The sequence below is a fragment of the Salmo trutta genome, chromosome 24, assembly GCF_901001165.1.
Source record: "Salmo trutta chromosome 24, fSalTru1.1, whole genome shotgun sequence".
NCBI classification, from domain to species: Eukaryota; Metazoa; Chordata; class Actinopteri; order Salmoniformes; family Salmonidae; genus Salmo; species Salmo trutta.
Window position 1 is genome coordinate 49,028,618 of NC_042980.1, and position 25,855 is coordinate 49,054,472.

Below are 25,855 nucleotides of genomic sequence, written 5' to 3' on the forward strand. Positions count from 1 at the left end.
AGCCAGCGTAATTAATATGTGGGTGTAGGGCATCTGACGTGCTACCTGTCCCAGACCTGCTGTTTTCAACTCTCTAGAGACAGCAGGAGCGGTAGAGATACTCTCAAAGATCAGCTATGAAAAAGCCAACTGACATTTACTCTTGTGTTACTGACTTGTTGCACCCTCGACAACTACTGTGATTATTATTATTTGACCATGCTGGTCATTTATGAACATTTGAACATCTTGGCCATGTTCTGTTATAATCTCCACCCGGCACAGCCAGAAGAGGACTGGCCACCCCTCATAGCCTGGTTCCTCTCTAGGTTTCTTCCTAGGTTCTGGCCTTTCTAGGGAGTTTTTCCTAGCCACCGTGCTTCTACACCTGCATTGCTTGCTGTTTGGGGGGGGTTTTAGGCTGGGTTTCTGTACAGCACTTTGAGATATCAGCTGATGTAAGAAGGGCTATATAAATAAATTTGATTTGATTTTGATTTGATGCACCCTAATTTGTTCAAGTCCCCGAAGTAGCTGGTCACATAAGAGTTAGTTAGTAGTCAGCTATTTGGCTATGAGCTGGTGCTTATGAACGCCCTTCCCTTTCATCTGGCCAGTCCATCACCCAGAGGTCAGGGTTCACAGGCAGGTCATGCCAGGGTCACAGGGGTCAGAAGTCATGGTAGCTGTGGTAATCCCACCACCCACCAAGTAGACAGCAGTGGAGGACTTGGAGCGAGGAGTCTTGGCAGCATCCTTGTTGTTGTTGTTCACCTCACCCACCAGGGTATCCGTGGAGACCACCCAGGTGGTGGGACGCCACCTCTTCAGGGAGTAAGGTGTCTTGACGCGACGTTTGATCTTGTCACCTGACCCTCCGTGGTCACCCGGTGACGAGCCATCACCTGGGAGGAGACAGACAGACAGGTGTTACTATGGATACAGGCATCTAGTACACTGAGGTCATTTACGACGAGTCTCAAATGGCATCTATACAAAGCAGCACAGTGGAGAATGACACCTTCATTTACATTTACATTTAAGTCATTTAGCAGACGCTCTTATCCAGAGCGACTTACAAATCGGTGCATTCACCTTATGATATCCAGTGGAACAACCACTTTACAATGGTGCATCTAAATCTTTTTTGGGGGGGGGGGGGTTAGAAGGATTACTATATCCTATCCCAGGTATTCCTTAAAGAGGTGGAGTTTCAGGTGTCTCCGGAAGGTGGTGATTGACTCCGCTGTCCTGGCGTCGTGAGGGAGCTTGTTCCACCATTGGGATGCCAGAGCAGCGAACAGTTTAGACTGGGCTGAGCGGGAACTGTGCTTCCTCAGAGGTAGGGAGGCGAGCAGGCCAGAGGTGGATGAACGCAGTGCCCTTGTTTGGGTGTAGGGCCTGATCAGAGCCTGAAGGTACGGAGGTGCCGTTCCCCTCACAGCTCCGTAGGCAAGCACCATGGTCTTGTAGCGGATGCGAGCTTCAACTGGAAGCCAGTGGAGAGAGCGGAGGAGCGGGGTGACGTGAGAGAACTTGGGAAGGTTGAACACCAGACGGGCTGCGGCGTTCTGGATGAGTTGTAGGGGTTTAATGGCACAGGCAGGGAGCCCAGCCAACAGCGAGTTGCAGTAATCCAGACGGGAGATGACAAGTTCATTCATCTATACAAAGCAGCAGAGTGGAGAAGGACACCTTCATTCATCTATACAAAGCAGCAGAGTGGAGAATGACATGTTCATACATCCAGTCCCAGAATGCTGCTCTCTAGTGATAGTGGTAAATGTACCACTGCTAAAAGTATTTGTCACACACGCACACACACTCCCGCTTATATACACACACACACACACACACACACACACACACACACACACACACACACACACACACACACACACACACACACACACACACACACACACACACACATTCACTCCTTCGCGACAAAAGACCAGTAATCACAGGAAACACAGTGTGCCCTTTCCAGACCAAACTAAAATACTGCTGGCTGTTTGAATAACAATACAATGTCTTATTGTCCCGCTCTCAGCAACACACCTCTAGAACGTGGAAACACCAAATAGTCATTACATTTACATTACATTTTAGTCATTTAGCAGACACTCTTATCCAGAGCGACTTACAGTAGTGAATGCATACATTTCATACATTTTTTTCCATACTGGTCCCCCGTGGGAATCGAACCCACAACCCTGGTGTTGCAAACACCATGCTCTACCAACTGAGCCACACGGGACCATCTGGCTACTAGTCTTGTTGTGATTGACCTGTGTTACTGTACTAGGTCAGACGTAGCCTGGTCTCAGATCTGTACTAGGTCAGACGTAGCCTGGTCTCAGATCTGTACTAGGTCAGATATAGCCTGGTCTCAGATCTGTTCTAGGTCAGATATAGCCTGGTCTCAGATCTGTACTAGGTCAGACATAGCCTGGTCTCAGATCTGTACTAGGTCAGACGTAGCCTGGTCTCAGATCTGTACTAGGTCAGATATAGCCTGGTCTCAGATCTGTACTAGGTCAGACGTAGGCTGGTCTCAGATCTGTACTAGGTCAGATATAGCCTGGTCTCAGATCTGTACTAGGTCAGATATAGCCTTGTCTCAGATCTGTACTAGGTCAGACGTAGCCTGGTCTCAGATCTGTACTAGGTCAGATGTAGCCTGGTCTCAGATCTGTACTAGGTCAGACATAGACTGGTCTCAGATCTGTACTAGGTCAGATATAGCCTGGTCTCAGATCTGTACTAGGTCAGACATAGCCTGGTCTCAGATCTGTACTAGGTCAGACGTAGCCTGGTCTCAGATCTGTACTAGGTCAGATATAGCCTGGTCTCAGATCTGTACTAGGTCAGACGTAGCCTGGTCTCAGATCTGTACTAGGTCAGACATAGCCTGGTAATCCATCCACCTGACAGGTGTGGCATATCAAGAAGCTGATTAAACAGCAGGATCATTACACAGGTGCACCTTGTGCTGGGGACAATAGAAGGCCACTCTAAAATGTGCAGCTTTGTCATACAACACAATGCCACAGATGTCTCAAATTGAGGGGGCGTGTAGTTGGAATGCTGACTGCCCAACAGAGCTGTTGCCAGAGAATTGAATGTTAATTTCTCTACCATAAGCCGCCACCAAAGTCGATTTCAAGAATTTGGCAGTACATCCAACTGCCCTCGAAACTGCAGACTACGAGTTACCATGCCAGCCCAGGACCTTCACATCCGGCTCCTTCGACTGGGGGATTGTCTGAGGAGGGGAGTGCTGAGTATTAAAGCCCTTATGTGGGGAAAAACTCATTCTGACAGGCTGGACCTGGCTCTTCAGTGGCTGGGCCTGGCTCCCCGGTGGCTGGGCCTGGCTCCCCGGTGGCTGGGCCTGGCTCTTCAGTGGCTGGGCTTGGCTCCTCAGTGGCTGGGCCTGGCTCCCAGGTGGCTGGGCCTGGCTCCTCAGTGGCTGGGCTTGGCTCCTCGGTGGCTGGGCCTGGCTCCTCAGTGGCTGGGCCTGGCTCCTCAGTGGCTGGGCCTGGCTCCCAGGTGGCTGGGCCTGGCTCCCAAGTGGCTGGGCCTGGCTCCTCAGTGGCTGGGCCTGGCTCCTCAGTGGCTGGGCCTGGCTCCTCAGTGGCTGGGCCTGGCTCCTCAGTGGCTGGGCCTGGTTCCTCAGTGGCTGGGCCTGGCTCCCCAGTAGCTGGGCCTGGCTCCTCAGTGGCTGGGCCTGGCTCCTCAGTGGCTGGGCCTGGCTCCTCAGTGGCTGGGCCTGGCTCCTCAGTGGCTGGGCCTGGCTCCCAGGTGGCTGGGCCTGGCTCCTCAGTGGCTGGGCCTGGCTCCCAGGTGGCTGGGCCTGGCTCCTCAGTGGCTGGGCCTGGCTCCTCAGTGGCTGGGCCTGGCTCCTCAGTGGCTGGGCCTGGCTCCTCAGTGGCTGGGCCTGGTTCCTCAGTGGCTGGGCCTGGCTCCCCAGTAGCTGGGCCTGGCTCCTCAGTGGCTGGGCCTGGCTCCTCAGTGGCTGGGCCTGGCTCCTCAGTGGCTGGGCCTGGCTCCTCAGTGGCTGGGCCTGGCTCCCAGGTGGCTGGGCCTGGCTCCTCAGTGGCTGGGCCTGGCTCCCAGGTGGCTGGGCCTGGCTCCTCAGTGGCTGGGCCTGGCTCCTCAGTGGCTGGGCCTGGCTCCCCAGTGGCTGGGCCTGGCTCCTCAGTGGCTGGGCCTGGCTCCTCAGTGGCTGGGCCTGGCTCCCCAGTGGCTGGGCCTGGTTCCTCAGAGTCACCTGGCTGAGATCTCCTCGCAGCTATATTCTACTGTATCTTTATCAACTCTATGGAATTTCCTTCCCTTCCCTTCCCACATCCAATCCAAACACTTCGGTTGAGTGGCAAATGGCACCCTATTCCCTATGTAGTGCACTACTTTAGACCAGGGCCCTATGGCACCCTATTCCCTATATAGTGCACTACTTTAGACCAGGGCCCTATGGCACCCTATTCCCTATGTAGTGCAAACAATCAGTCACATTTATTTATAAACCTCTTTTTACATCAACAGATGTCACAAAGTGCTGTACAGAAACCCAGCCTAAAACCCCAAACAGCAAGCAATGCAGAAGCACGGTGGCTAGGAAAAACTCCCTAGGAAAAACTCCCAAGAAAGGCAGGAGAAGAAACCTAGAGAGGAACCAGGCCTCTTCTGGCTGTGCCGGGTGTAGATTATAACAGAACACGGGAATTAAGGCCAGATCGTTCTTCAAGATGTACAAACGTTCATAGATGACCAGCAGGGCCAAATAATAATCACAGTGGTTATATACAGACAGACAGACAGACAGACAGCCAGACAGCCAGACAGACAGACAGACAGACAGACAGACAGACAGACAGACAGACAGACAGACAGACAGACAGACAGACAGACAGACAGACAGACAGACAGACAGACAGACAGACAGACACTATAGATAGATACTATAGATAGATAGATAGATAGATAGATACTATAGATAGATACTATAGATAGATACTATAGATAGATAGATAGATACTATAGATAGATACTATAGATAGATAATATAGATAGATAGATACTATAGATAGATACTATAGATAGATAGATACTATAGATAGATACTATAGATAGATAGATACTATAGATAGATAGATACTATAGATAGATACTATAGATAGATAGATACTATAGATAGATACTATAGATAGATACTATAGATAGATAGATAGATAGTAGATAGATAGATACTATAGATAGATACTATAGATAGATACTATAGATAGATACTATAGATAGATACTATAGATAGATAGATACTATAGATAGATACTATAGATAGATAGATACTATAGATAGATAGATACTATAGATAGATAGATACTATAGATAGATAGATACTATAGATAGATACTATAGATAGATACTATAGATAGATAGATACTATAGATAGATACTATAGATAGATACTATAGATAGATAGATAGATACTATAGATAGATAGATACTATAGATAGATACTATAGATAGATACTGTAGATAGATAGATAGATACTATAGATAGATAGATACTATAGATAGATACTATAGATAGATAGATACTATAGATAGATACTATAGATAGATAGATACTATAGATAGATAATATAGATAGATAGATAGATACTATAGATAGATACTATAGATAGATAGATACTATAGATAGATATTGACTATAACTATGATAGTATACTCGATGATAGATACTATAGATACGATACTATTCCTATAGATAGCTAATATAAGATAGCATAGATACTATTAGATAGATACTATAGACCTATGATAGCTAATAGATAGATACTATAGATAGATACTATAGATCAGATAGCTACTCTAGATAGCTTCCTGATAGTATAGCTAGATACTATAGATAGATACTAAGATAGATAGATACTATAGATAGATAGATACTATAGATAGCTATAGGTAGATAGATACTATAATAGATAGATTTATCTACTTTAGATAAGATACTATAGTAGATACTATAGATAGATAGCTACTTATAGATCGATAGAGATACTATAGAATAGATAATATAGATAGATAGCTTACTAGTCGATAGATAGATACTATCGATAGATACTATAGCATAGATAGATACTATAGATATAGATACTTAGATTACTATAGATAGATTACTATAGATGAGATAGATACTATAGATAGATACTAATAGATAGATAGATACTATAGATAGATACTTATAGATAGATAGAGTACTATTAGATAGATACTTTGATAGATAGATCATAGCTAATATAGATAGATAGATACTATAGATAGATACTATAGATAGATACTATAGATAGATAGATAGATAGATAGATACTATAGATAGATACTATAGATAGATAGATACTATAGATAGATAATATAGATAGATAGATACTATAGATAGATACTATAGATAGATACTATAGATAGATAGATAGATAGATAGATACTATAGATAGATACTATATAGATAGATACTATAGATAGATACTATAGATAGATACTATAGATAGATAGATACTATAGATAGATACTATAGATAGATACTATAGATAGATAGATACTATAGATAGATACTATAGATAGATAGATAGATACTATAGATAGATAGATACTATAGATATTATAGATAGATTGATAGATACTATAGATAGATAGATACTATAGATAATATAGATAGATACTATAGATAGATACTATAGATAGATAGATACTATAGATAGATACTATAGATAGATACTATAGATAGATAGATAGATAGATACTATAGATAGATACTATAGATAGATACTATGATTATACTTAGTAGATAGATAGATAGATACTATAGATAGATAGATACTATATATAGATAGATAGATACTATAGATAGATACTATAGATAGATACTATAGATAGATACTATAGATAGATAGATACTATAGATAGATACTATAGATAGATACTATAGATAGATAGATACTATAGATAGATACTATAGATAGATACTATAGATAGATAGATACTATAGATAGATAGATACTATAGATAGATACTATAGATAGATACTATAGATAGATAGATACTATAGATAGATAGATACTATAGATAGATACTATAGATAGATAGATAGATAGATAGATAGTAGATATATACTATAGATATATAGATACTATAGATAGATAGATAGATAGATAGATAGATAGATAGATAGATAGATAGATAGATAGATAGATACTATAGATAGATAGATAGATACTATAGATACTATAGATAGATACTATAGATAGATACTATAGATAGATACTATAGATAGATACTATAGATAGATAGATACTATAGATACTATAGATAGATACTATAGATAGATAGATACTATAGATAGATAGATAGATAGATAGATAGATAGATAGATACTATAGATAGATACTATAGATAGATACTATAGATAGATACTATAGATAGATAGATAGATAGATAGATAGATACTATAGATACTATAGATAGATACTATAGATCGATAGATAGATACTATAGATACTATAGATTAGATAGATAGATAGATAGATACTATAGATAGATGGATAGACGTGCGGTGTGTTCTCTTCTCACCTGAGGAGCTGTTGTGTGAAGAGAAGGAGGCAGAGAGGTCCAGGGAGCAGGGTCTCTCAGGTCGTCTGGGTTTGGGCTGTCGGAGCTGGGCAGCCTCCTGGTGTACAGGGGCCTCCTGCTGCTGGGGCTCTGGGACTGTTGTTGCTGATATAGGGGCAAAGACAGGGAGACGGACAGAGATAGGGGGAGTAACAGAGGCCGAGACAGGAGTAACAGAGGCAATGACAGTGACAGGGGTAGTGACAGAGACAGGTTTAGGGGTGAGGGTAGGGACAGAGACAGGTTTAGGGGTGGGGGTAGGGACAGAGACAGGTTTAGGGGTGGGGGTAGGGACAGAGACAGAGACAGGTTTAGGGGTGAGGGTAGGGACAGAGACAGGTTTAGGGGTGGGGGTAGGGACAGAGACAGGTTTAGGGGTGAGGGTAGGGACAGAGACAGGTTTAGGGGTGGGGGTAGGGACAGAGACAGGTTTAGGGGTGGGGGTAGGGACAGAGACAGAGACAGGTTTAGGGGTGAGGGTAGGGACAGAGACAGGTTTAGGGGTGGGGGTAGGGACAGAGACAGGTTTAGGGGTGAGGGTAGGGACAGAGACAGGTTTAGGGGTGGGGGTAGGGACAGAGACAGAGACAGGTTTAGGGGTGGGGGTAGGGACAGAGACAGGTTTAGGGGTGGGGGTAGGGACAGAGACAGGTTTAGGGGTGAGGGTAGGGACAGAGACAGGTTTAGGGGTGGGGGTAGGGACAGAGACAGAGACAGGTTTAGGGGTGAGGGTAGGGACAGAGACAGGTTTAGGGGTGAGGGTAGGGACAGAGACAGGTTTAGGGGTGAGGGTAGGGACAGAGACAGGTTTAGGGGTGGGGACAGAGACAGGTTTAGGGGTGAGGGTAGGGACAGAGACAGGTTTAGGGGTGAGAGTAGGGACAGAGACAGGTTTAGGGGTGGGGGTAGGGACAGAGACAGGTTTAGGGGTGAGGGTAGGGACAGAGACAGGTTTAGGGGTGGGGGTAGGGACAGAGACAGGTTTAGGGGTGGGGGTCGGGACAGAGACAGGTTTAGGGGTGGGGGTAGGGACAGAGACAGGTTTAGGGGTGAGGGTAGGGACAGAGACAGGTTTAGGGGTGGGGGTAGGGACAGAGACAGGTTTAGGGGTGAGGGTAGGGACAGAGACAGGTTTAGGGGTAGGGACAGAGACAGGTTTAGGGGTGAGGGTAGGGACAGGTTTAGGGGTGAGGGTAGGGACAGAGACAGGTTTAGGGGTGGGGGTAGGGACAGAGACAGGTTTAGGGGTGAGGGTAGGGACAGAGACAGGTTTAGGGGTGGGGGTAGGGACAGAGACAGGTTTAGGGGTGAGGGTAGGGACAGAGACAGGTTTAGGGGTGAGGGTAGGGACAGAGACAGGTTTAGGGGTGGGGGTAGGGACAGAGACAGGTTTAGGGGTGGGGGTAGGGACAGAGACAGGTTTAGGGGTGAGGGTAGGGACAGAGACAGGTTTAGGGGTAGGGACAGAGACAGGTTTAGGGGTGAGGGTAGGGACAGGTTTAGGGGTGAGGGTAGGGACAGAGACAGGTTTAGGGGTGGGGGTAGGGACAGAGACAGGTTTAGGGGTGGGGGTAGGGACAGAGACAGGTTTAAGGGTGAGGGTAGGGACAGAGACAGGTTTAGGGGTGGGGGTAGGGACAGAGACAAAAGCAAGGGGCTCAGGCCGTGCCTCTACAGGTGGACATGTGATCCCTCTGCTAGCCGGGCCCATCACCAGACTGTTATTGTTGTTGTTGTTGTTGGTGCATCCCGCCAGGTGATTGGTTGATCTCTGGTCACATGCGGCGGGCAACTCTCTCCTTAGCAAAGGTTCATGTTCATCAGGACTACAGTTGATGTTGAGTCTACTGTCGTCTCCGCTGAGCTGGGTCTGCAACACGGGGGCTACTCCGCCCACCTCACTCTGGAAGCTCGCCAGATTGGTCATCCCGTACGGAGCCCCGCCTCCAGACGAAGAGGCCACACCTCCGTTCAGATAGCCGATCCCGGTTGTTCCGTTGTTGGTAACGGTAACCAGGTGTGGCTCTGCTGCCGGGGCGACCGTGTTCATCTTGGCCACGCCCGTTTCTACCTGCTTCAGGTTAGACTTATGTTTCCCAGACTTCAACCAGGAGGAACCAGACCCCTGCTTGGTCTTGGTGCTGAGTGGTAGGCTGCTAGGCCGTTTGGGGAGGTTCTGCTGTTTGGGCAGGGGGAACATAGTAGCTGGAGGGTCCCCCATCCCACTGGTCCCGGTACCAGACCCTCCCTGGGCCCCAGGCCCGGTCCCAGTCACCTCCGCAGCCAGCTTGATGAGAGGGTAGAGCAAGGAGGAAGACCCAGAGCTGAGGGTGTCTGGAGAAGAGAACTGTTTCTGGCTGTGCTCCATAAGGTTCTCATCAGAAGACTCCTTCAGGTTCTTGTCAACCTCTTTAGGGTCCAGTTTGGTGCTCTCTAAGTCCTCCTGGGTCAGCTGCAGACACACCGGCACCAACACAGCGCCACCTAGTTGTAACAACATAACAAAGAAATAATGTATTAACTCAAAATATAAGACAAATAAATACTTTAGTAGCCCTACAAGTACCTGAATACGGGTTGAACATTACCTGTATAACATTACCTGAATACGGGTTAAACATTACCTGAATACGGGTTGAACATTACCTGAATACGGGTTGAACATTACCTGAATACGGGTTGAACATTACCTGAATACGGGTTGAACATTACCTGAATACGGGTTGAACATTACCTGGATACGGGTTGAACATTACCTGGATACGGGTTGAACATTACCTGTATGCGGGTTGAACATTACCTGTATGCGGGTTGAACATTACCTGAATACGGGTTGAACATTACCTGAATACGGGTTGAACATTACCTGAATACGGGTTGAACATTACCTGGATACGGGTTGAACATTACCTGAATACGGGTTGAACATTACCTGGATACGGGTTGAACATTACCTGTACCTGGATACGGGTTGAACATTACCTGTACCTGGATACGGGTTGAACATTACCTGTATGCGGGTTGAACATTACCTGAATACGGGTTAAACATTACCTGAATACGGGTTGAACATTACCTGAATACGGGTTGAACATTACCTGAATACGGGTTGAACATTACCTGGATACGGGTGGAACATTACCTGGATACGGGTTGAACATTACCTGTACCTGGATACGGGTTGAACATTACCTGTATGCGGGTTGAACATTACCTGTATGCGGGTTGAACATTACCTGAATACGGGTTGAACATTACCTGAATACGGGTTGAACATTACCTGAATACGGGTTGAACATTACCTGGATACGGGTTGAACATTACCTGTACCTGGATACGGGTTGAACATTACCTGTACCTGGATACGGGTTGAACATTACCTGTATGCGGGTTGAACATTACCTGAATACGGGTTAAACATTACCTGAATACGGGTTGAACATTACCTGAATACGGGTTGAACATTACCTGAATACGGGTTGAACATTACCTGAATACGGGTTGAACATTACCTGGATACGGGTGGAACATTACCTGGATACGGGTTGAACATTACCTGTACCTGGATACGGGTTGAACATTACCTGTATGCGGGTTGAACATTACCTGTATGCGGGTTGAACATTACCTGAATACGGGTTGAACATTACCTGAATACGGGTTGAACATTACCTGAATACGGGTTGAACATTACCTGAATACGGGTGGAACATTACCTGAATACGGGTTGAACATTACCTGTACCTGGATACGGGTTGAACATTACCTGTACCTGGATACGGGTTGAACATTACCTGTATGCGGGTTGAACGTTACCTGAATACGGGTTAAACATTACCTGTACCTGAATACGGGTTGAACATTACCTGAATATGGGTTGAACATTACCTGAATACGGGTTGAACATTACCTGAATATGGGTTGAACATTACCTGAATACGGGTTGAACATTACCTGGATACGGGTTGAACATTACCTGTACCTGGATACGGGTTGAACATTACCTGTACCTGTATACGGGTTGAACATTACCTGAATACGGGTTGAACATTACCTAATAAATACCGCTTTGATGTAATACAAGCAAGCCAAACACCCGTGTGTATAAATGTGCACTTCACATTTCCATATCCTAAAACTTCTGTCAATATACATTGTCAACGTTTATGATGTACAGTTACCAGATGACATGGAGTCATACCCTGGGTTGTTCTGAACAGAATGAGCCTGTGTTTGTCTACTGTGAAGAAAACTAGCTAGTCACGTTGGCAATATAACAGGCTTTCAAATGATGCCCACCTGACCCGGACTGTGATTTATAACGGGATGTATTTGGATCGCGTAAACAACTACCGGTGTGTTCGCTCTAGTTCCTCAACGGCCCAGCGAAGAGAGATCAACAAGACAACTTGTAGTAGAAGATGACTTGACTCCTTGAGTCATAAAAGTGCATTGAAATAACTAAGGAACTGCGAACACTTTGGAGAGAGGTGTGTCTCCACTTGGAGACATCAGTTAGTCCTCTCACTCAAATCCCTCGTCATGAATATTCTTAACATGTTACTGAAGGTATCCAGAGTATCTTCAGATGTCGTTATCAACAAATGCTGTGAAAAGTAGAGTAAATATAAAATACCTATAAAAAATCAACTGTGTAATGGATTCCGTCATGTCAGGGGAACCGTTGTCCTCACCTTTAGTCTGATCGTCTCCCCATCGTCTCCAGACTAGTTCCCTTTTAATTACTACCACTGTGATGCTTTTCATATGTCTCCTGTAGAAACGTTTACATTTGGCCCTATCCCATATAGGACTCACGAGTGTAAAGGTTTAATCCACGAAGGGGAAATTGGTTAGTCAATTATTAGTATTATTATTATTATTCTATTTTTGTAAACCTTATTTATCCAGGCGAGTCAATTAAAAACAAATTCTTATTTCCAACGACGGCCTGGCATCAGCATGAACAAACAGTCAAGAAACATCAACAATAAAAATAGTAAAAAACTGATTTCACTACCCAAGCAACAACAATAACTACTAAATGTGTGTATGTGACCAAAAACATTTGATCTGATCGTCAGCCGTCCAGATGTAATAATCTGATCGTCAGCCGTCCAGATGTAATAATCTGATCAGCCGTCCAGACGAAATAATCTGATCGTCTGGGGTCCAGATGTAATAATCTGATCAGCGGTCCAGATGTAATTATCTGATCAGCCGTCCAGATGTAATAATCTGATCAGCGGTCCAGATGTAATAATCTGATCAGCCGTCCAGATGTAATAATCTGATCAGCGGTCCAGATGTAATAATCTGATTAGCCATCCAGATGTAATAATCTGATCAGCCGTCCAGATGTAATAATCTGATCGTCTGGGGTCCAGATGTAATAATCTGATCGTCAGCCGTCCAGATGTAATAATCTGATCGTCAGCCGTCCAGAAGTAATAATCTGATCGTCAGCGGTCCAGATGTAATAATCTGATCGTCAGCCGTCCAGATGTAATAATCTGATCGTCAGCCGTCCAGATGTAATAATCTGATCGTCAGCCGTCCAGATTACTTGTTAGATATTAATGCACTGTTAACCATGTGTATGTGATCAATAACATTTGATTTGACTTAGTGGAGAAGATTACCACCTGTCAGACAGCATACAGAGACTAGTTAGAGGAGAGGAATAGTCTACCACTGCTAGCATCATGTGTATTGTTTAGAACTGTGTTTTCCCTCCAATTGCATTTTTGGCAAATGTTTGAAAATGAGGTTTTATTAGCTGCTTCATTACAGGAGTTCCATGCTGAATAATAAGTTATAGCCTTTTGACTGGAAGATGACAGGCTTGCTATTGTTCGTTAAACTCTTAATGAAAAATGGTCTGTTCCTTGTATGCATGCATTGTGCTTTCTTTTGGTCACGTCATTTTACCGTTTGGAAAAAAATGTGACCAGTAATGAGGGTGGGTTTTCCAGTACCTAATAAATAACATAATATATAAATATAATATATAAATATAATAATATCATATATAAATATAATAATATATAAATATAATAATATAATATAATAATATAATATATAAATATAATATGATAATATAATAATATCATATATAAATATAATAATATAATATATAAATATAATATGATAATATATAAATATAATAATATAATATAATATAATATATAAATATAATAATATATAAATATAATAATATCATATACAAATATAATAATATATAAATATAATATGATAATATAATAATATAATATATAAATATAATAATATATAAATATAATAATATCATATTTAAATATAATAATATATAAATATAATAATATCATATATAAATATAATAATATAATATATAAATATAATATGATAATATATAAATATAATATATAAATATAATAATATATAAATATAATAATATCATATATAAATATAATAATATCATATATAAATATAATATATATAAATATAATAATATCATATATAAATATAATAATATAATATATAAATATAATATGATAATATATAAATATAATATGATAATATAATAATATAATATATAAATATAATATGATAATATATAAATATAATATGATAATATAATAATATAATATATAAATATAATAATATAAATATAATAATATAATATATAATAATAATATGATAATATATAAATATAATATAAGAATATAATAAATTATTATGATAATATAATATAAAAATATAATATATAAATATAATAATATCATATATAAATATAATAATATATAAAATATAATATAATAATATAATATAAATATAATAAATATCATATATAAATATAATAATATCATATATAACATATAATTAGTATATAAATTAATAATATAATATAATAATTAATAATATAAGAATATCATATATTAATATTATAACTATAATAATATAATATATAATATAATAATATAATATATATATATATACTATATATATATAGATATAATAATATAATAATATATAAATATAATAATATCATATATAAATATAATAATATATAAATATAATATAATTATATATAAATATAATAATATCATATATAAATATAATAATATATAAATATAATAATATAAGAATATAAGAAAATAATATATTAATATGATAATATAATATGATAATATAAATATAATAATATATAAATATAATAATATGATAATATAATATAATAATATAATATAATAATATAATATAATATATAAATATAATAATATGATAATATAATATAATATATTAATATATAAATATAATATAATAATATATAAATATAATATAATAATATATAAATATAATATAATAATATAAGAATATAATATATTAATATGATAATATAATATAATATATAAATATAATAATATGATAATATAATATTATATAATATAATAATATAATAAAATTATATAAAAATATAATATATAAATATAATATAATAATATAATATAATAATATAATATATAAATATAATAATATAATATATAAATATAATAATATATAAATATAATAATATGATAATATAATATAATAATATAATAATATAATAATATGATAATATAATATAATAATATAATATAATAATATTATAATATAATATAATATAATAATATAATAATATGATAATATAATATGATAATATAATAATATAATATAATAATATAATATAATAATATGATAATATAATATAATAATATAATATATAAATATAATATATAAATATAATAATATAATAATATAATATAATAATATAATATATAAATATAATATGATAATATAATAATATATAAATATAATAATATAATAATATAATATATAAATATAATAATATAATATATAAATATAATATAATATTTTAATATCATATATAAATATAATCATTTAAATATAATAATATAATATATACATTAATAATATAATATATAAATATAATAATATAATCTAGTAATAATATTACCTAGTGTGCTGGAGGAGTCCTCCCCGTGTCCTGACTCAGAGATGGAGGTCATGGCGGTGTTGGGAGTGAACCCCGTGGTGGTGGAGAGGCTGGCGCCGCTGCTCTCCGGGCTGGGCAGACGGGCCTGCGCCTGCTGACGCTCCGCGTTGATGGAGTTCCGGTTCTTCTCTGGGTCTGCGGGGGCACTGTTGGTTCCCCCTAGGATGCCGATGGAGGAGGTCCACGACATGGAGGTGTCTCCAACGGGGAGATTCTTCACCGTGTGGCCCTCGTGGTCCTCGATGTAGGAGGAGGAGGAGTAGTCGGGGTAAGGGCTGACTTTAGGACCCCTGCGGCTGTGGGACAGGTTCCTGTATGAGGCAAGCAGATGGAAGGTGGTTAAACAGTCATATCAGCAGCTCTACTTTATGTTGATGTGTATTAAAGGGATAGTTCGGGATTCTGGCAATAAAAGCCCTTTCTTTATCTGCTTCCTCAGAGTCAGATCAGATCAATTCAAAGTTTTAAACCATGTTTATGTCTCTGTGTCCAGTATGAAGGAAGGTACAAAGTAGTTTTGCAAGCCGATGCTAACAAGCATTAGCTCAATAACTATTTGCGCTAACGCCAGTTAGCAAATTCCTTCAAACTGAACGCTGCCATAAAAATGGTATCCACGAGTTCATCTGCCTCTGGGGAAGTACATAAAGGGCCTATCCCAAAATCTCGACCTATCCCTTTAACTTGCTGATATGTGACTATACAGTAAGGCCTACATGCTACAGAACGGCCTACATGCTACAGTAAGGCCTACATGCTACAGAACGGCCTACATGCTACAGTAAGGCCTACATGCTACAGTAAGGCCTACATGCTACGTAGCTACACAACTAGCTGAGAGATGTGATTAAATAGTAAGGCCTACATACTACAGTAAGGCCTACATGCTACAGTAAGTCCTACATGCTACAGAACGGCCTACATGCTACAGTAAGGCCTACATGCTACAGTAAGGCCTACATGCTACAGTAAGGTCTACATGCTACGTAGCTACACAACTAGCTGAGAGATGTGATTAAACAGTAAGGCCTACATGCTACAGTAAGGCCTACATGCTACAGTAAGGCCTACATGCTACAGAACGGCCTACATGCTACAGTAAGGCCTACATGCTACAGTAAGGCCTACATGCTACAGTAAGGCCTACATGCTACAGAACGGCCTACATGCTACAGTAAGGCCTACATGCTACAGTAAGGCCTACATGCTACAGTAAGGCCTACATGCTACAGTAAGGCCTACATGCTACAGTAAGGTCTACATGCTACGTAGCTACACAACTAGCTGAGATGTGATTATACAGTAAGGCCTACATGCTACGTAGCTACACAACTAGCTGAGAGATGTGATTAAACAGTAAGGCCTACATGCTACAGTAAGGCCTACATGCTACAGAACGGCCTACATGCTACAGTAAGGCCTACATGCTACAGTAAGGCCTACATGCTACAAAACGGCCTACATGCTACAGTAAGGCCTACATGCTACAGTAAGGCCTACATGCTACAGTAAGGCCTACATGCTACAGAACGGCCTACATGCTACAGTAAGGTCTACATGCTACAGAACGGCCTACATGCTACAGTAAGGCCTATATGCTACAGAACGGCCTACATGCTACAGTAAGGCCTACATGCTACAAAACGGCCTACATGCTACAGTAAGGTCTACATGCTACAGTAAGGCCTACATGCTACAGTAAGGCCTACATGCTACGTAGCTACACAACTAGCTGAGAGATGTGATTAAATAGTAAGGCCTACATGCTACAGTAAGGCCTACATGCTACAGTAAGGCCTACATGCTACAGTAAGGCCTACATGCTACAGTAAGGTCTACATGCTACGTAGCTACACAACTAGCTGAGAGATGTGATTAAACAGTAAGGCCTACATGCTACAGTAAGGCCTACATGCTACAGTAAGGCCTACATGCTACAGAACGGCCTACATGCTACAGTAAGGCCTACATGCTACAGTAAGGCCTACATGCTACAGTAAGGCCTACATGCTACAGAACGGCCTACATGCTACACAAAGGCCTACATGCTACAGTAAGGTCTACATGCTACAGTAAGGCCTACATGCTACAGTAAGGCCTACATGCTACAGTAAGGCCTACATGCTACAGTAAGGCCTACATGCTACAGTAAGGTCTACATGCTACAGTAAGGCCTACATGCTACGTAGCCATTCACCTGACTGACAGACTTGGTCCTGTGTGTGTGTGTGTGTGTGTGTGTGTGTGTGTGTGTGTGTGTGTGTGTGTGTGTGTGTGTGTTCACCTCTCGTTCTGCAGTGTGGTGGTCATGGGGTTGACCGTAGGACTGACAGACTTGGTCCTGTGTGTGTGTGTGTGTGTGTGTGTGTGTGTGTGTGTGTGTGTGTGTGTTCACCTCTCGTTCTGCAGTGTGGTGGTCATGGGGTTAACCGTAGGACTGACAGACTTGGTCCTGTGTGTGTGTGTGTGTGTGTGTGTGTGTGTGTGTGTTCACCTCTCGTTCTGCAGTGTGGTGTTCATGGGGTTAACCGTAGGACTGACAGACTTGGTCCTGTGTGTGTGTGTGTGTGTGTGTGTGTGTGTGTGTGTGTTCACCTCTCGTTCTGCAGTGTGGTGGTCATGGGGTTGACCGTAGGACTGACAGACTTGGTCCTGTGTGTGTGTGTGTGTGTGTGTGTGTGTGTGTGTGTGTGTGTGTGTGTGTGTGTGTGTTCACCTCTCGTTCTGCAGTGTGGTGGTCATGGGGTTAACCGTAGGACTGACAGACTTGGTCCTGTGTGTGTGTGTGTGTGTGTGTGTGTGTGTGTGTGTGTGTGTGTGTGTTCACCTCTCGTTCTGCAGCGTGGTGTTCATGGGGTTAACCGTAGGACTGACAGACTTGGTCCTGTGTGTGTGTGTGTGTGTGTGTGTGTGTGTGTGTGTGTGTGTGTGTGTGTGTGTGTGTGTGTGTGTGTTCACCTCTCGTTCTGCAGTGTGGTGGTCATGGGGTTAACCGTAGGACTGACAGACTTGGTCCTGTGTGTGTGTGTGTGTGTGTGTGTGTGTGTGTGTGTGTGTGTGTGTGTGTGTGTGTGTGTGTTCACCTCTCGTTCTGCAGTGTGGTGGTCATGGGGTTAACCGTAGGACTGACGGACTTGGTCCTGTCCCAGATCAGCAGGAGTTCAGCCATTCGCTCCTCTGCACACTGAGCGGTCAGCCTGGCCTCAGCATCCTGGTCCCAACAGTCCTCCATGGTCTCCTTCAGGGAACGAACTGCCTGGGAGAGGAGGGATCGTAGTCACACATCTCAATCCTATTCTCAATTACTCTACATCTCAATGGTCTCCTCCCCTTCATCTGATTAAAGGGGTCTCGCCAGGTGAAACCAGAATGGAGGAAGATCAGCATTTAGGTTTCACCTTCTGCTTCACCTTTCTGATGAGTTCAATGAGGGAGAGCGGCTAGGAGCGATGCTAGGAGCGAGGCTAGGAGCGAGGTTAGGAGCGAGGCTAGGAGCGAGGTTAGGAGAGAGGTTAGGAGAGAGGCTAGGAGCGATGCTAGGAGCGATGCTAGGAGCGAGGCTAGGAGCGAGGTTAGGAGAGAGGCTAGGAGCGAGGCTAGGAGCGAGGCTAGGAGCGAAGTAAGGAGAGAGGCTAGGAGCGAGGCTAGGAGCGAGGCTAGGAGAGAGGCTAGGAGCGAGGCTAGGAGAGAGGCTAGGAGCGAGGCTAGGAGCGAGACTAGGAGCGAGGCTAGGAGCGAGGCTAGGAGCGAGGCTAGGAGCGAGGCTAGGAGAGAGGCTAGGAGAGAGGCTAGGAGCGAGGCTAGGAGAGAGGCTAGGAGAGAGGCTAGGAGAGAGGCTAGGAGCGAGGCTAGGAGAGAGGCTAGGAGAGAGGCTAGGAGCGATGCTAGGAGCGAGGCTAGGAGCGAGGCTAGGAGCGAGGCTAGGAGAGAGGCTAGGAGCGAGGCTAGGAGCGAGGCTAGGAGAGAGGCTAGGAGAGAGGCTAGGAGCGACGCTAGGAGCGAGGCTAGGAGAGAGGCTAGAGTGAGGTTAGGAGAGAGGTTAGAGTGAGATTAGAGTGAGGTTAGGTGCGAGGTTAGGGGCTAGGCTAGGAGAGAGGCTAGGAGAGAGGCTAGGAGCGAGGCTAGGAGCGAGACTCGGAGCGAGGCTCGGAGAGAGGTTAGGTGCGAGGTTAGAGTGAGATTAGAGTGAGGTTAGGAGAGAGGCTAGGAGAGAGGCTAGGAGAGAGGCTAGGAGAGAGACTAGGAGAGAGGTTAGGAGCGAGGCTAGGAGCGAGGCTAGGAGAGAGGCTAGGAGAGAGGCTCGGAGAGAGGTTAGGAGAGAGGCTAGGAGAGAGGCTAGGAGCGAGGCTAGGAGAGAGGCTAGGAGAGAGGTTAGAGTGAGATAGAGTGAGGTTAGGAGAGAGGTTAGGAGAGAGGTTAGAGTGAGATAGAGTGAGGTTAGGAGAGAGGTTAGGAGAGAGGTTAGAGTGAGATAGAGTGAGGTTAGGAGAGAGGCTCGAAGCGAGAATAGGAGCGAGGCCAAACACACATGTAAGGGCAGGACAATAGTAGTCAGGCTCACCAGGCTGTTCTCCTTCCAGGCCTCAGGGAACTTGGGTCTCTCTTTCTCCCTGGACACCAGGACCTGCATGTCCTCAAAGGAAGGGCGGTTCCCTGCCTCTGCCTGGAACGCCATCTGGTAGTCAGGCACCGCCTCTCCTGGAGAACATCAACATTATCAACATTACCATCTCTCCTGGAGGACTATTTATCAACATTACCATCTCTCCTGGAGGACACAATATCAACATTACCATCTCTCCTGCAGGACACATTATCAACATTACCATCTCTCCTGGAGAACATCAACATTATCAGCATTACCATCTCTCCTGGAGGACACATGATCAACATTACCATCTCTCCTGGAGGACACAATATCAACATTACCATCTCTCCTGCAGGACACATTATCAACATTACCATCTCTCCTGGAGAACATCAACATTATCAGCATTACCATCTCTCCTGGAGGACACATTATCAACATTACCATCTCTCCTGGAGAACACAATATCAACATTACCATCTCTCCTGGAGAACACAATATCAACATTACCATCTCTCCTGGAGGACACAATATCAACATTACCATCTCTCCTGGAGGACACAATATCAACATTACCATCTCTCCTGGAGAACACAATATCAACATTACCATCTCTCCTGGAGGACACATTTTCAACATTACCATCTCTCCTGGAGGACACAATATCAACATTACCATCTCTCCTGGAGAACATCAACATTATCAGCATTACCATCTCTCCTGGAGGACACATTATCAACATTACCATCTCTCCTGGAGGACACAATATCAACATTACCATCTCTCCTGGAGGACACAATATCAACATTACCATCTCTCCTGGAGAACACAATATCAACATTACCATCTCTCCTGGAGGACGAAATATCAACATTACCATCTCTCCTGGAGGAGGCAATATCAACATTACCATCTCTCCTGGAGGACACAATATCAACATTACCATCTCTCCTGGAGGACACAATATCAACATTACCATCTCTCCTGGAGGACACAATATCAACATTACCATCTCTCCTGGAGGACACAATACCAACATTACCATCTCTCCTGGAGAACACAATATCAACATTACCATCTCTCCTGGAGGACACAATATCAACATTACCATCTCTCCTGGAGGACACAATATCAACATTACCATCTCTCCTGGAGGACACAATATCAACATTACCAACTCTCCTGGAGGACACAATATCAACATTACCATCTCTCCTGGAGGACACAGAGACGGTCACAGAGTCAAGCTAGACCTACACACCCTGACAGAGAAAGGGATAAGGTCAGGGGGTCACAGAGTCAAGCTAGACCTACACACCCTGACAGAGAAAGGGTTAAGGTCGGGAGTCGCAAAAACCATCAAGCGCTATGATGAAACTGGCTCTCATGAGGACCGCCACAGGACAGGAAGACCCCGAGTTACCTCTGCTGCAGAGGATAAGTTCATTAGAGTTACCAGCCTCATGAGGACCGCCACAGGAAAGGAAGACCCAGAGTTCCCTCTGCTGCAGAGGATAAGTTCATTAGAGTTACCAGCCTCATGAGGACCGCCACAGGAAAGGAAGACCCAGAGTTCCCTCTGCTGCAGAGGATAAGTTCATTACAGTTACCAGCCTCAGAATAAGTATTGAGAAACACCCAGTGAGTCATGGAGAGCACGGTAGTACGCGTATTGAGAAACACCCAGTGAGTCAAGGGAGCACGGTAGTACGCGTATTGAGAAACACCCAGTGAGTCAAGGGAGCACGGTAGTACGCGTATTGAGAAACACCCAGTGAGTCATGGAGAGCACGGTAGTACGCGTATTGAGAAACACCCAGTGAGTCAAGGGAGCACGGTAGTACGCGTATTGAGAAACACCCAGTGAGTCAAGGGAGCACGGTAGTATGCGTATTGAGAAACACCCAGTGAGTCAAGGGAGCACGGTAGTACGCGTATTGAGAAACACCCAGTGAGTCATAGGAGAACTGAGGATGGATCAACAACATTATAGTTACTCCACAATACTAACCTAAATGACAGAGTGAAAAGGAGGAAGGCACTAAAAATAAAACTGCAAAAATATATGCAAAGCAATTCACTTTTTGTCCTGAATACAAAAGTGTTATGTTTGGGGCAAATACAATACAACACATCACTGAGTACCCCTCTCTATATTTTCAAGCATAGTGGTGTCTGCATCATGTTATGTGTATGCTTGTAATTGTTAAAGACTGGGGAGTTTTCCAGGATAAAAAATAAACAGAATGGAACTAGACACAGGCAAAATCCTAGAGAAAAACCTTGTTCAGATTAATTCACATTTCAGCAGGACAATAACGCAAAGCACAAGGCCAACTCTACAACGGAGATGGTTACCAAGAAGACAGTGAATGTTCCTGAGTGGCCGAGTTACAGTTTTGACTTAAATCTACTTGAAAATCTATGGCGAGACCTGAAACTGGTTGTCTAGCAATGATCAACAAGCAGTTTAACAGAGCTGAAGAATACTGAAAATAATAGAAGGGCAAATGTTGCTCAATCCAGGTGTGGAAATCTCTCTGAGAATTACCCAGAAAGCCTCACAGCTCTTAGAAACTCACCCAGAAACACTCACAGCTCTTAGAGACTGACCCAGAAAGCCTCACAGCTCTTAGAGACTGACCCAGAAACACTCACAGCTCTCTGAGAATTACCCAGAAACACTCACAGCTCTCTGAGAATTACCCAGAAACACTCACAGCTCTTAGAGACTGACCCAGAAACACTCACAGCTCTCTGAGAATTACCCAGAAACACTCACAGCTCTTAGAGACTGACCCAGAAACACTCACAGCTCTTAGAGACTGACACAGAAAGCCTCACAGCTCTTAGAGACTGACACAGAAAGACTCACAGCTCTTAGAGACTTACCCAGAAAGACTCACAGCTCTTAGAGACTGACCCAGAAAGACTCACAGCTCTTAGAGACTTACCCAGAAAGACTCACAGCTCTTAGAGATTACCCAGAAAGACTCACAGCTCTTAGAGACTTACCCAGAAAGACTCACAGCTCTTAGAAACTTACCCAGAAAGCCTCACAGCTCTTAGAGACTTACCCAGAGACTCACAGCTCTTAGAAACTTACCCAGAAAGACTCACAGCTCTTAGAGATTACCCAGAAAGACTCACAGCTCTTAGAGACTTACCCAGAAAGACTCACAGCTCTTAGAAACTTACCCAGAAAGCCTCACAGCTCTTAGAGACTTACCCAGAGACTCACAGCTCTTAGAAACTTACCCAGAAAGACTCACAGCTCTTAGAGACTTACCCAGAAAGACTCACAGCTCTTAGAGACTCACCCAGAAAGACTCACAGCTCTTAGAGAATTACCCAGAAAGACTCACAGCTGTAATCGCTGCCAAAGGTGATTCTAACATATATCGACTCAGGGATAGGAATAATTATGTAAATGAGATCTCTGTATTTCATTTTCAATAAATTTGCTAACATTTCCAAAAACATGTTTTCACTTTGTCATTACGGGGGCATTGTGTGTAGATGGATGAGAAAAATATATATTTAATCCATTTTGAATTCAGGCTGTAACAACAAAATGTGGAATAATTCTTAAGGGGTATGAATACTTTCTGAAGGCCCTGTATATTGGAGTTGTGTCGTGTTGTTCGAACGCGTATCTGCCATCTCTAGAATGTTCGCACCTGATCTCCCTTCCCTCGCTCCTATCGCTGTAACGCCCGGCCATAGAGAGGGGTTTTTGTTCTTTATTTTGGTTAGGCCAGGGTGTTACATGGGTGGCCGTTCTATGTTCCTTTCTCTATGTTTCTGTATTTCTTTGTTTTGGGCCGAGTATGATTCCTAATCAGAGGCAGCTGTCTATCGTTGTCTCTGATTAGGAATCATACTTAGGCAGCCTTTTCCCCACCTGTGCTTTGTGGGATCTTGTGTTTGTGTAGCTGCCTGTGAGCAGTCCAGAATGTCACGCTTCGTTTTCGTCTGTATTGTTTTGGTGAGTTTCATATTTATTAAACATGTGGAACTCTAAGCATGCTGCGCCTTGGTCTACTCCTTTAGACGATCGTGACAATCGTTCACCTTTGCGGACATGTATTTCCGTTGTTAGAGGAGTCAGTCAACCATCTTGTCAATATGCAACCCTGACCTGTTCACCGGACGTGCTTGTTGCACCCTCGACAACTACTATGATTATTATTATTTGACCATGCTGGTCATTTATGAACATTTTAACATCTTGACCATGTTCTGTTATAATCTCCACCCGGCACAGCCAGAAGAGGACTGGCCACCCCTCATAGCCTGGTTCCTCTCTAGGTTTCTTCCTAGGTTTTTGGCCTTTCTAGGGAGTTTTTCCTACGGAGTTTTTCCTAGCCACCGTGCTTCTTTCACATGCATTGCTTGCTGTTTGGGGTTTTAGGCTGGGTTTCTGTACAGCACTTTGAGATATCAGCTGATGTACGAAGGGCTATATAAATAAATTTGATTTGATATAATAGATCATTTTTGATACACCTCATATGAAGGTCTCCCAGTAGATAAGGCTCAGGCCTAAGGGTTAAGGGGTTAGATGGTAAAGGCTCAGCGTTTGGTGTTCCTACCTGGGAAGAGGTCAGTGCACCTCATGAAGGTCTCCCAGTAGATGAGGCCCAGGGTTATTACCTGGGTTATTACCTGGGTTATTACCTGGGTTATTACCTGGGAAGAGGTCAGTACACCTCATGAAGGTCTCCCAGTAGATGAGGCCCAGGGTTATTACCTGGGTTATTACCTGGGTTATTACCTGGGTTATTACCTGGGAAGAGGTCAGTACACCTCATGAAGGTCTCCCAGTAGATGAGGCCCAGGGCGTACATGTCCACCTGCTTCAGAGCCGACTCGCAGTCCCTCAGGTTCACCGCCCCTTCCAGAACCTCTGGGGCCATGTATCGGACCGTACCCACCTGGAGAGAGACAGAACCAGTGTTATAATACTACACTAACCCTCCAGAACCTCTGGGACCATGTAGTGGACTGTACCCACCTGGAGAGAGACAGAACCAGGGTTATAATACTACACTAACCCTCCAGAACCATGTAGTGGACTGTACCCACCTGGAGAGAGACAGAACCAGGGTTATAATACTACACTAACCCTCCAGAACCATGTAGTGGACTGTACCCACCTAGAGAGAGACAGAACCAGGGTTATAATACTACACTAACCCTCCAGAACCTCAGCGTTCTCCTCCTCTCCAGGCCTGACCACCTGGGGTTAGAGGTTAGAGGTTAGAGGTTAGGGACTCACCTCGCTGATGGCAGCGTTCTCCTCCTCTCCAGGCCTGACCAGTCGGTTCCCTGTCAGCTTCATGGACAGACCAAAGTCACTGATCACACAGGTCCCATCGTTCTTCACTAGAACGTTCCTGCTATTCAGGTCTCTGTGAGATACGGCTGGCTTGTAGATATCTGGAAAAGAGGGGAGGAAGGGAGGGAGGGAGGGAGGGAGAGAGAGAGAGAGAGAAGAGGAGGGAGGGAGGGAGGGAGGGAGAGAGAGAAAGAGGAGAGAGGGAGGGCAAAGGTAGAGGAAGAGAGGGAGGGAGGGA

At 43.0% G+C, this 25,855-nt stretch overlaps 1 protein-coding gene across 1 annotated transcript in view; it reads right to left on the minus strand.

Moving 5' to 3' along the window:
• Window positions 1–414: 414 nt before the first annotated feature.
• The window catches only part of LOC115161448 (bone morphogenetic protein receptor type-2), a 106,066-nt gene continuing 80,625 nt past the window's right edge, over window positions 415–25,855 (minus strand). The window contains exons 8-15 of the mRNA XM_029712438.1: window positions 25,558–25,718; window positions 25,066–25,213; window positions 20,250–20,386; window positions 18,772–18,944; window positions 15,650–15,999; window positions 9,293–10,137; window positions 7,615–7,729; window positions 415–884 (exon numbers count right to left, since the gene is read on the minus strand). Of these exons, the coding sequence (XP_029568298.1) occupies window positions 619–884; window positions 7,615–7,729; window positions 9,293–10,137; window positions 15,650–15,999; window positions 18,772–18,944; window positions 20,250–20,386; window positions 25,066–25,213; window positions 25,558–25,718 (2,195 nt within the window). The 3' untranslated portion in view covers window positions 415–618. The remainder of the gene's footprint in view (window positions 885–7,614; window positions 7,730–9,292; window positions 10,138–15,649; window positions 16,000–18,771; window positions 18,945–20,249; window positions 20,387–25,065; window positions 25,214–25,557; window positions 25,719–25,855) is intronic.